This window comes from Neofelis nebulosa, chromosome 17 (assembly GCF_028018385.1).
Source record: "Neofelis nebulosa isolate mNeoNeb1 chromosome 17, mNeoNeb1.pri, whole genome shotgun sequence".
Lineage (NCBI taxonomy): Eukaryota > Metazoa > Chordata > Mammalia > Carnivora > Felidae > Neofelis > Neofelis nebulosa.
Genome location: NC_080798.1, coordinates 10,239,926 through 10,252,255, shown reverse-complemented (window position 1 = coordinate 10,252,255; position 12,330 = coordinate 10,239,926). Strand labels below are relative to the sequence as shown.

The window sequence follows — 12,330 nt, the reverse complement described above, 5'->3', positions numbered from 1 at the left end:
TGAGCCGAAGTCAGACGCTTAACCGACCAAGCCACCCAGGCGCCCCAGCAAAGATTTTATTTTTAAGCAATCTCTACACCCAGCGTGGGGCTTGAGCTCACAACTCTGAGAGCCTGACTGAGACAGCCAGGTGCCCCTATTAATAATTACATTTATAATCAGATAAAATCAAAATGTATAACTATGTTACATAATGTAGAACATATATAACACATATTAACATTATATGAATGTATATAATTGACATCAATGTATTATAGTGATAGTAATACTATCAATATATTTATTACATTGTAATATACAATGATATTTCGTATATAAAATATATTCATGCAGCCAATACTATATTTCGCCTAACAATATATCCAAGATATTTCTTTTATAATTTTTTTCCCCATTTCCCTCCTGTAACTGTGTGTTTAATTTGAGAGACAGAACGAGCAAGAGTAGAGGAGGGGCAGAGAGAGAGAGAGAGAGAGAGAGAGAGAGAGAGAGAATCTTAAGCAGGTTGCACGCTCAGTGTGGAGCCTCACGTGGGGCTTAATCCCACGACTCTGGGATCACGACCTGAGTCCAAATCAAGAGTCGGGCACTCAACTCACCGAGCCACCCAGGCGTTCCCAACATATTTCTTTTTATTAATTTTTTAAAAATGTTTATTTATCCTTGAGACAATGCGAGAGGCAGAGTGCAAGCCTCGGAGGGGCAGACAGAGGGGAGACACAGAATCTGAAGCAGGTTCCAGGCTCTGAGCTGTCGGCACAGAGCCCGATGTGGGGCTCCAGCCCGTGAACTGTGGCATCATGACCTGAGCCAAAGTCAGATGCTTAACCCGCGGAGCCACCCAGGCGCCCCAACCGGCCTGTTTTTAAAAGATCGTCCCGTTCGGCACCTGGGTGGTTCGGTCGATTGAGCACCGGACTCTGGATTTGGGCTCGGATCATGAGCACGGCCAGCTTTCCCGGGGGGTGGGGAGTCGGCTGCAGACGGCGAGGTCTTTCCCTCACTCTGATCTGGGAGGGAGACGTTGTCCCAAGAGCTGGCGCCCCGCAATGGTCTTCTGGAATCACTCGGAGGTCAACGAGTGGGATCCAGGTGGCTTCTCTGAGGTGGTGAGCCCCCCCGCCCGGGGAGAGGGAAGTGGGCTGAAGGGCCCGGCCGTTGCCACATCTGGGGTTTGGGGGCATCTGCTGGCTCAACAAGTTCTGAGGAGGAAGTGGGGGAGAAAGAAAGTGGATGATTGGGTTTGGCTGAGCTGGCTGTGTCCGTCCCCCGCCCCCTGCCTACCACCACCAAGTGCCCCGACACCCACCCACCTATTCCTCAGACCTGGCTCCCCCAGGCCCCCGGGGCCACCAAGTGCCCCGACACCCACCCACCTATTCCTCAGACCTGGCTCCCCCAGGCCCCCGGGGCAAAGCCTCCTCCCTGCACCTGTGCCGTGTGACCTCCCCGAACACCACACCTCTAACCCCCAGGTAGGTACCGTTCCAGATCAGCACGGTCTCATAGGAGCACAATGCAAGCCACGCATGAGATGGTCCGTTTTCCAGCGGCCGGGTAAGAGGCAAGCAAAGCGAAGCAGAGAGAATCAGATACAATTAATTTGGGTGTTAGTTATACTTTTAAACGTTTGTTTATGTGTTTTGAGAGAGAGAGAGAGACAGAGAGAGAGAGCGGGCGCGCTTGTGTGTGAGCGGGGGAGGGGCGGAGAGAGAGGGAGAGAGAGAATTCCGAGCAGGCTCTGTGCTGACAGCAAACTCGGGGCTCCATCCGGTGAACCGTGGGGTCGTGACCTGAGCCGAAATCAAGAGTCAGACACTTACCCGACTGAGCCACCCAGGCTCTGTACTTCTGGAGCTCTATGTGTCTAACGCGCCCAGGTTCTAGGGTGACATTCTACAATCCTGTGATTCAAATAGTCTGTGACTAACACTGTAAGATCCCTTGGGTCAAATAGCCATTCACCCTTTCAGGCTTCGAGAATTTTGTTAGGGTGGGGGCACCTGGCCGGCTCAGTCGGTAGGGCGTGCGACTCTTGATCTCGGGGTTGCGGGTTCGAGCCCCAGGTTGGGGATAGAAATTACTTAAAAAATAGAATCTTTAAAGAAAATAAGTGAATCTACAAAATTACGTTCGGGTGAACCCTGTGAAATTGCCAAACTTCATCCCATTGTGGGGTGAGGAGGTGTAATGGCTTATTGTTTATTATTTAAAAAAATTGTAAAATACAAGTCACGAAAAAAGTCACCATTAATGGCATTTAGTACATTCCCAGTGGGGTGCAGCTGTCACCACGGTCTGGTTCCGGAACATTCCTGTCACCCCAAAAGACACCCCTCCCTGCCCCCCAGCTCCTGGCAACCACTTACCTGCTTTCTCGTCAGTGATTTGTCGGAATACGACCTATTTGCACCCACAACATGGCAATTTCCTATGTCAACTTAACCTTTTTTTTTTATTTATTTATTTTGAGAGAGAGAGAGAGAGAGAGAGAGGCAGAAAGAGTGGGAGAGAGAGAGAATCCCACGCAGGATCCACGGCAGAGCTCGACGCGGGGCTCGGACTCACAAACCGTGAGATCATGACCTGAGCTGAAATCAAGAGTCTGACGCTTAACCGGCGGAGCCACCCAGGCGACCCTGTCAACTGAACCTTCTAAAGTGTTCTCCTTCGGGGCGCCTGGGTGGCTCGGTCGGTTGAGCGTCCGACTTCGGCTCAGGTCACGATCTCTCGGTCCGTGAGTTTGAGCCCCGCGTCGGGTTCTGTGCTGATGGCTCGGAGCCTGGAGCCCGCTTCGGATTCTGTGTCTCCCTCTCTCTCTCTGCTCCCCCCTCCCCCCCCACTCGTGCTCTGTCTCTCTCTCTGTCAAAAATAAATAAAAACATTAAAAAAACTTTAAAGTGTTCTCCTTCTAGACTCCCTGTGTTGAGGGGCTGGGACTTGGCATCTCGTGGGATGGCTGTAAAGGAATCCCACCCCCTGATTGGCCCCTCACTTTTTATAAATCTGTGGTCCCCACCCCCTCATCCCTCGCCCCTGGCCTCTGCAGCCCGTAGAGACACCGTCCTCAACCCACAGCATCCCCCAGGCCCCCAGCGCCAGGGACACCGGAAAACCTCGGCCTCCCAGAATCCGAGAAACGTGCACCCCGAGACTCAGGGGCTGAGTTTTATGAAGATTTAACGATTTGAGCAGTTTTAGCCCAATCTGTAAACTCCGGATGAGACTGAGGACGGACAGTCCCCGGGTCTTTTCGGACCAGGACGGGTTCCCATAGGGTGTGGGAGATGAAGGGGTCTCCCGGAGCAAGGCAGGGACGGAGGGGACAGTTGTCTCCTCGGGGAGGTCTGGGGCCATGACAAGGTTTAGCCAAGACGCGGTCACCCAGGGAGGGGCCGGGAGACGCCCCAAGTCGCCCAGTGAGTTCCATCCAGTTTGTTGACTCAGAACAACTTCCTCTAACAACATGATTTTACTCTGTACACAACAACAAAAGAAACATTGTAAATACGTCCCCTCAGCCCCTGAAGCACACACAGACACACAGAGAGAAGTACAAACACAGAAAACTGCTGAATAGGGCTCTGGGATCGGAGAGTCACTTCCTCTTGCTAAGCCTGCTTTTTTTTTTTTTTTTTTTTTTTTTTCATGTTTACTTATTTTCGAGAAAGAGAGAGACAGAGCATGAGAGGGGGGAGGAATAGAGAGAGGAGACACAGAATCCGAAGCAGGCTCCAGGCTCCGAGCCGTCAGCCCAGAGCCCGACGCGGGGCTCGAACCCACGAACCGTGAGATCGTGACCTGAGCCCAAGTCAGACGCTTAACTGACGGAGCCCCCCGGGCGCCCCAAAGCCTGCGTTCTTAAAATGTAAATTTTAAGAGTTTCTGTTACAGTCTTTCTGCTCTGGATTTAGCACAGGGGAAGCCACCTCCGACGTGCCGGACACTGTCGTATTCGTATGTGTGTTTTAAATCTCTTTACCGTTTTTGTTTTTTTTTTTTCCTGCTGCTGCAGAAAGTCCACTGCACAGGAGAGGAAACTGAGGCTCAGAGAGGCGGAGACTCCCCCCTCCCCCCCACCCAAACTCCTCAGCGGGGGATCTGAAATATGAGTCCTTCTGGTTCTCACGCCCACGTTCTCAGCCTCTGCGGCTGTGCTGGGAGGGAGGTTAAGGACCGCGAAGGTCAACATCTTCCCATTCTAAAGATGGGAAACTGAGGCTCACAAGAGGGATAGGATTTGTTTGCATTTTGTCGGCTCTGAGGCCTCAGGCCCTGTGTTTGGTGGCCTTGGGCTTTTTGTGGGGACCGTGACCCTGAGCCGTCTCCCTCAGCGCACGGAAGGCGGGAGGCGTGTTTATCTGCCCTTGGGGCTCTGCGGAGGGAAGAGAGAGAGGGGCTGGGCACGCGGTTGGAGGCTGGGAGGCAGGGAGAGGGCAGCGAGCGCTTGGTGAGGGTGACCTCAGAGGGTCCCATGGGAGAGTGAGTCTAGGCCCAGATTTCCGCCCCCCCAGGTCTTGAAGGTCAGACCGCACGCAGGTGTGGCTTCCAGGAATCGGTGACTGGTGACATTGATCCTGGGGTTGGTGACACGGGGTCAGCCCTCCACCCACCCGAGCCCTCTCTGGCTTCATGTGCTGCCCGGTAATTTTGGGATATGTGAGTCATGGGAAGAGTACAAGACAAACACACCCCGGGGCGTAGGACAAGGCCACTCCTGTTTTTCCTGGCTGTGGAGATCTGCTGGGGCCCGTGAGTCGGCGGTGCCCAGCGGCGTCCCGTGGGAGCCCTCGGCCAAGGGGACGGGCTTCCAGGAATCCCCCCCGGCTGCCAGACGCCCGGAGAGACCTCAGACCTCCTGGGTCCCGGCTGTGAGCCCGGCTCGTGCTTCAAGTGGCATTGGGTCAAGATGAGGATCCTCTTACAAGACACAGTAAGGATGGAGGGAAGGGCAGGAGGGAGGCGTCGCACCAGCTTGGCCTTTCAGACGAATGATTGTCAGAAGCTGGGACTCAGTCCTGGGACTTGAGAGATGGAACCCTCTCACCATTCCGCTGGGATTCCAGACCCGTGGAATTTACTCGGGCAGCCCGGCAGAAAAGCTTGGGGCAAAAGACCCACGTAGCCCTCCCACCCAGGTGGAGAGGAGACGGTCAGTCTTCAACCTCCAGGATCTCGGGCAGTTTCTGGAGACCCCAGCAAATGGCAACGCGTCCCGTGACCTAGCCCTTCGACTCAGTCATCCCGCTTCTTAAGACTTTGACTTTATTTTCATGTGTAACATACACACACAAAAGTGGGCACGTCAGAACCAGGAAACTCAGCGTATCTCCACGAGCCGAGCTTGCACAGGCAGTGAGCACCCCCGTCAAGAAATAGCACAATCCGGGGGCGCTTGGGTGGCTCAGTCGGTTGAGCGTCAGATTCTCGATCTCGGCTCAGGCGGTGATCTCCCCGTTTGTGAGATCGGGCCCCGCGTTGGGCTCCTCGCCGAGCGTGAAGCCTGCTTAAGATTCTCTCTCTCTCTCCCTCTCTCTCTCTGCCTCTCCCCGCTCTCAAAATTAAAAAAAATTTTTTTTTTAAGGTTTATTTATTTGGAGAGAGACAGAGACAACGTGAGCGGGGGGAGCGGCAGAGGGAGAAGGAGACAGAGTATCCCGAGCAGGTTCCGCGCGGTCAGCACAGAGCCCGATACGGGGCTCGAACTCACGAAAACGCAAGATCGTGACCTGAGCCGACACCAAGAGTCGGAAGCTTCACCGACTGAACTACCCAGATGCCCCTCAACATACATAAATATTAAAAATAAAAAAAGGAATAGCACAACCCTGGTCCCAAAGTGCCCTCCCGTTCCCCCAGTTACTAACCCCCCCCCCCAGATAATTCTTCTGCTCGTTTTTTTTTTCTTTTTAAATTTTTTTAACGTTTATTTACTTTTGAGACAGAGAGAGACAGAGCACGAATGGGGGAGGGTCAGAGAGAGAGAGGGAGAGACAGAATCTGAAACAGGCTCCAGGCTCTGAGAGGTCAGCACAGAGCCTGACGCAGGGCTCGAACTCACGAACCGCGAGATCATGACCTGAGCCGAAGTCGGACGCTTAACTGACTGAGCCACCCAGGCGCCCCTCTTCTGCTCGTTTTTGAACTTGATGAGAATGATACTACTCAGTCAACCCTCCTGTGTGTCTGTCTGGATCTCTCCCCTCAGCAGTGTATATGTGAGATCTATCCACCTTCGCGTGTGTGGTTTGCTTATTCTCATTGTTGTAGAACATTCCACCGCAGGAATATACCCTGCTCTGTTTATTCGTTCCCCTGTGGGTGACTATTTGGGTGGTTTCCCAACATGGGCTGCTGTGAACGTGACTCTTCTGGCAAAGGTCTTATGATGAGCATATGTATGCTTCTCTGGGAGGTGGCGGTGAGGTATCCCATGTTGGGTTCAAGTCCATTCTGCTCCACGGTTCCCCCGGGCCCCAGGGGTTCCAACACGACAGGCTGATTTACAGACACACGTGTGCCAAGAGCACTCACACGGGTGCTTGGGATCTCAAGGAACCGAAAGAAGCCGAAGTCACCCGTTTGTTTCTCGGTGCCTCAGTTTCCCTCTTCATTCGTTTACTCGCCAAACATCCCCTAAGCACCCGCTGCGGGCCGGGTGCCCTTCTAGATGCCGGGGACACAGTGGAGCCAGAAGTAGCCAACAGTTTGGGAAATGGGGCATAACAATGGCACGTACCTCATAGCGTTGTCATAAGGGTTATGCCTGGCACATAGTAGGTGCTCAATAAATGTCACCTGCCCTCTTCATTGTTATAAAGTAATAATAATAGTTATTTTGGTAATTATGTTTTACATGTAGATATAGTTATATGAATATAGTTTATTGCATAAAAGGTGATAAAATAATTAAGCTGCTCGTGACCATTATTAAAACGGTCCTTTATTGGGGCGCCTGGGTGGCTCCGTCGGTGAAGCGTCCGACTCTTGGTTTCAGCTCAGGTCATGATCTCGCGGCTTTGCTGGTAGCGCAGAGCCCGCTTTTGATTCTCTCTCTTTCTCTCTGCCCCTCCCCTGCTCACGCTGTCTCTCTCTCAAATAAATAACCTTAAAAAAAAATTTTTTTTTTCAACGTCCTTTATTTAGTCTAAGGCTGGTTAATGAGCACGACCCGCCCAGCCAGGGGGCCGATTCTGAACCGTAAGAAAAGGGTGGATGTGTGTGCAGATAGGGAAGCAGATCGAAAACACATTGCGTGGAAAAGGCTAAGAGATGACCCAGAGGGTGCTGGAATGTTCCATCCCTGTCTGACATCTGAAAAGGGAAATTCCACAGACTGGTTGAGCTGCCAACACGCGGAATGCTTTCCAGACTTTAACCAGTAAAAGCTGGGCAGGGCGGGGGGGGGTCTTAGGGTGGGAGAGAGGGTGCGTGTAGCAGCAGCTGACACATGTCACGTGCTCACTGTGGACCAGGCACTGGGTTCGGCTTGTCGCCCCGATTCACTTACTGAATGCTCACGACACCTCTAAGGGAGGAATATCATTACCCTCGTATCACAGACGGGGAAGCTGAGGAACAGAGAGGTTCAGTGACCCGCCCAAGGCCACACGGCTGGTGAGTGTTTGAATTTAAAATTTTTTTTTAATTTTTTTTTTTTTTGAGACAGAGAGAGACAGAGCATGAGCAGGGGAGGGGCAGAGAGAGAGGGAGACACAGAATCGGAAGCAGGCTCCAGGCTCTGAGCCATCAGCACAGAGCCCGACGCGGGGCTTGAATCCACGGACAGCGTGATCTTAACCTGGGCCGAGGTCGGATGCTTCACCGACTGAGCCACCCAGGCGCCCCTGAATTTTTAAAGCCTACACACACACACACACACACACACACAGTGGCCGGACCTCTTAGCAGCTGGTTGGCAGCTAGTTGGCAGGGTGGAGGGGGCAGAAGGAGTCCCAACTTCCCCTCTGCTCTTCCTCTTGTGTCAATGCCAGATAGGGCTCTGGGTAGGGCCAGCCAGCCCATGAAGAGTCAGCAGACAGCCACAGGGTCAGGTCACTCTGACATTATGGGGGATCGTCTACGGTCTACCTGAGCCCTTGGTCTGTGCCACGTGATTTACACACACCAACTCCTCAAGGCCTCCTTCCCCTCCGCCCCAAACCGATGAGGTAGGTCCACCTCCGTGACTCATTTCTCAGATGAGGAAACCGAGAGAGAGCCAACTGAAACTCAGTTACAGAGCCCGGGTCTGCTCCGGGCCACGGGCTGTCCTGCCTTCTGAATCTAAGATTTCGGGGTGAATATATTCCAGGGCCCGGAGGTCCGGGGTGGGGCCAACCCAGTTCAAAACTCGGCTCTGTTAGGGGCGCCTGGGTGGCGCAGTCGGTTAAGCGTCCGACTTCAGCCAGGTCACGATCTCGCGGTCCGTGAGTTCGAGCCCCGCGTCGGGCTCTGGGCTGACGGCTCGGAGCCTGGAGCCTGCTTCCGATTCTGTGTCTCCCTCTCTCTCTGCCCCTCCCCCGTTCATGCTCTGTCTCTCCCTGTCCCAAAAATAAAATAAAAAACGTTGAAAAAAAAAATTAAAAAAAAAAAACTCGGCTCTGTTACTTGCTTAGCTGGATGGTCGTAGGGAGGTTATTTCTCTGTGCCTGTTTTCTCGTCTGCAGAATGGGTGCAATAGCAGTGTTAGAATCAGAGGGTCGTTATAGGGATCGAATGATTCACTGTTCCTTGAACGTGACCGGCCATGTTCTCACCTCAGGACCTTTGCACTGGCTGTTCCCTCTGCCTGGAACTCTCTTCTCTTAGATCCCCACACGGCTCATCCCTCTCACCTCCTTTATGGCTTTGTTCAAATGTCACCTTCTCAGAGAGGCCGTCTTTGACCACTTATTTAAAATTCCCTGTGTGATTTTTCTTTCTTTTTTTTTTTTTTTTTTGCCATAGCATTTATCACCTTCTAAGATACTGTATTTTGCTTCTTTATTCCTTGTGTGACTTATTCCTTCCTCATCTGCCTCCATCCACCTAGAATGTCACCCCGTTGTGAATTCAGTGCCTGGAACAGACAGGGTACTCAGGTGCTAACTTGAATGAATGAATGAATGAATCTCCTAATGGAGAATTCGAAATTTTATTTTTCCTGTTTTCCTGACACTATCATGACTTTACAAAATTGCTCTTAGTAGAGGACGCCTGGGTGGCTCAGTCGGTTGAGCGTCTGACTTCGGCTCAGGTCACAGTCTCGCTGTTCGTGAGTTCGAGCCCCGCGTCGGGCTCACTGCTGTTAGCGCGGAGCCTGCTTCGGATCCTCTGTCCCCCTCTGTCTCTGCCCCTCCCCTGCTTCCTCTCTCCCTCAAAAAATAAATAAGACACATTTTTAAAAAATTTTATTTATTTTTGAGACAGAGAGAGACAGAGCATGAGTGGGGGAAGGGCAGAGAGAGAGAGGGTGACACCGAATCCGAAGCAGGCTCCAGGCTCTGAGCCATCAGCACAGAGCCCGATGCGGGGCTCGAACCCACGAACCGTGAGATCATGACCTGAGCTGATGTCGGACACTCAACCGACTGAGCCCCCCCAGGTGCCCCCATAGAGGACATTTCCATGAACACACAGCGCTGCTCTGGAAATTCCAAATAATAATTGGCTAGGGTCCTAATATAATATTTGGGGATTCCAAAAATTTTTTTATCACAATCATTTTTTTATATAAAAATATTTTTTAAATGTTTATTTTTGAGACACAGAGGCAGAGCACGAGCCCCCTTCCAGAGCACGAGCGGGGGAGGGGCGGAGAGAGAGAGAAAGAGAGGGAGACACAGAATCCGAAGCAGGCTCCAGGCTCCGAGCTGTCAGCAAGCAGCCCCACGCTGGGCTCGAACTCAGGAACCATGAGATCACGACCTGAGCTGAGACCAAGAGTCTGTCGCTTCACCCCCTAGGCCACCCAGGCGCCCCGATGGTGATCATGTCATGACACTGTAGCGTTCCGGAATTCCCAGATGCTAAGAAGCCTGGGTTGTAACACTGGGACATTCTAGAATTCCCACATGCTCTGGAGCTAGTTCTGGAATTCCAGGATTCCAACGGGGGGGGGGGGGTGCAGGCGTGCTGACGTGGCATCGTCCTCGAAGTCCAAGTCGCTCCCCAGCTAGTCGCAAGACCGGAACGCGCTGCGGTTCGGAGGCTGTCACAGCGTCTAGTCTCCAAGCCGCTAATGGGGCTCCCACCCCCTAGGATTCCGGGGACCCGGGGGGGTGTGGTGGGGGTTTCCTCCTCACTTTCCACGCCTTTCTCCCCGGTTCAGGTGTCTGGGGCCTGGATGGAGAACACGTCGGTCAGCTACGAGTATGGGGATTACGACGGGATTCCGGACCTCCCCGTGGACTGCATGGACGGCACCTGTGTCTCCAGCGACCCGCTGGGCGCCGCCCCGTTCCTGCTCTACGGGGCGGTCTTCCTGCTGGGCGTGCCGGGCAATGCCGTGGTGGCCTGGGTGTCCAGGAAAGAGGCCCGCCACCGGGTCGGTGCCAGCTGGTTCCTCCACCTGGCCGTGGCGGATCTGCTCTGCTGTTTGTCGCTCCCCATGCTGGCGGTGCCCCTCGCCCTCGGGGGCCACTGGCCGTACGGGGCGGTGGGCTGTCGGGCCCTGTCCTCGGCCATCCTGCTGTCCATGTACGCCAGCGTGCTTCTCCTGGCCGCTCTCAGCGCGGACCTCTGCCTGCTGGCCCTCAGGCCCGGCTGGGGGGCCGCCGCCGGGCGGGCTCGTAGGGGGCAGGCAGCCCGCGCGGTCGCCTGGACGGTGGCCCTGCTGCTCACCGTGCCTTCGGCCATCTATCGCCGGCTGCACCAGGAGTATTTCCCTCGACGCCTGGAATGCGTAGTGGACTATGGTGGGTCCGCGGCGGTCGAGAACACCGTGACCGCCACCCGCTTCCTCTTCGGCTTCCTGGGCCCCCTGGCGGTCGTGGCCGGCTGCCACGGTGCCCTTCTGTGCCGCGCGGCCCGACGCCGCTGGCCACTGGGCACGGCTGTCGTGGTGGGCTTCTTTGTGTGCTGGGCCCCCTACCACGTGCTGGGGCTGGTGCTCACCGTGGCCGCCCCGCACTCCGCGCTCCTGGCCCGGGCCCTGCGGGCCGAACCCCTGGTCACCGGCCTGGCTCTGGCTCACAGCTGCCTCAACCCCATGCTCTTCCTGTATTTCGGGAGGACACAACTGCGCAGGTCACTGCCGGCCGCGTGTCACTGGGCCCTGAAGGAGTCGCAGAGCAAGGATGAAAGTGTGGTCAGCAAGAAATCCACAAGCCACGACCTCGTGTCGGAGATGGAGGTGTAGGCGAGAAGGAGACTGGTTTGTGTTCTTCTGTCCGATTTCGCAAGGCTGGCTTCAGGCACGGCTGGATCCAGGGGCTCAATGATATCATCACTGATTTCACTATCCGTTCAACATCCATTCGTTATGCACCTGCTATGTGTAAGGCCCTATTATAGGCACCGAGGAAGTGGCAGTGACCAAAACAGACACAAAACCCTGCCCTCGGGGAGCTGGCATTCTAGTGGACGAAGACAGACAATATTCTCGTGGACGAAGACCGACAGAAAGCAAAGGAAAAGTGAATATGAAATACATCAAGTGGTGATAAGTGTTAAGAAATCTAAACGGGATGAAAAGGGCTGAGTGAGGCAGGGATATCGATCAGTCAGGCAAGGCTCATCGGGTAAGGTGATATTTTAGCCAAGACCCGAGGAAGGGAGGGAGAGGTCATGCTTAAAGTATGTTAAACACGGGGCTCAGCAAGTACAAAGGCCCTGAGGCACAATGTGCTTGGCATATTCCAGGAAGAGTGAAAAGGCCAGTGTGGAGGGAGCAAGAGGGGAAGTGCGGTGAGAAAGGGAGAGAGATAGTGGGGGGCCAGATTCGAAAGCCTCTCAGGCCATAGCAAGTGTCTGGAGATCCATGGGAGTGTTCTGAGCTACTCTTATCAGTTAAAATACACAAGACCCAGTAAATTTGAGTTTCAGGTAAATAGCAAGGAAAAGGTTTAAACATTTTTTTAATTTTAATATTTTATTTATTCTTGAGAGAGAGAGAGAGAGAGAGAGAGAGAGAATGAGTGAAGGAGGGGCAGAGCAAGAGAGGGACGCAGAATCCAAAGCAGGCTCCAAGCTCTGAGCTGTCAGCACAGAGCCCGACATGGGGCTCGAACTCACAAGCCATGAGATCATGACCTGAGCCGAAACCAAGAGCCAGATCCTTGACCGACTGGGCCACCCAGGCATCCCTGTAATTTTTTCTTTTTTTTTCTAATCTACATCAGGTGA

General features: G+C 53.6%; 1 protein-coding gene across 6 annotated transcripts; it reads left to right on the top strand.

The window, feature by feature from the left end:
- The first annotated feature begins 1,341 nt into the window (after nucleotides 1-1,341).
- Nucleotides 1,342-12,318, top strand: C5AR2 (complement C5a receptor 2). Of its 6 annotated transcripts, XM_058706091.1 has the most exons (3): nucleotides 3,718-3,871; nucleotides 4,019-4,936; nucleotides 10,316-12,318. In XM_058706091.1, exons 2-3 carry the CDS (start codon nucleotides 4,913-4,915, stop codon nucleotides 11,342-11,344), a joined length of 1,053 nt encoding a protein of 350 aa, XP_058562074.1. In that variant the 5' UTR covers nucleotides 3,718-3,871; nucleotides 4,019-4,912; the 3' UTR covers nucleotides 11,345-12,318. The 6 variants fall into 6 exon arrangements, with proteins under 6 accessions (XP_058562078.1, XP_058562076.1, XP_058562074.1 ...); XM_058706095.1 differs by lacking the exons at nucleotides 3,718-3,871; nucleotides 4,019-4,936 and adding an exon at nucleotides 1,342-1,478; XM_058706093.1 differs by lacking the exons at nucleotides 3,718-3,871; nucleotides 4,019-4,936 and adding an exon at nucleotides 1,342-1,560.
- Nucleotides 12,319-12,330: the final 12 nt, after the last annotated feature.

Bases quoted from the DNA above. Each gene is read 5' to 3' on its own strand.
- C5AR2 (XM_058706091.1), top strand. From the start codon at position 4,913: ATGAGGATCCTCTTACAAGACACA. The intron at 4,937-10,315 runs GTAAGGATGGAG...TCCCCGGTTCAG, and splicing joins GGATCCTCTTACAAGACACA to GTGTCTGGGGCCTGGATGGA.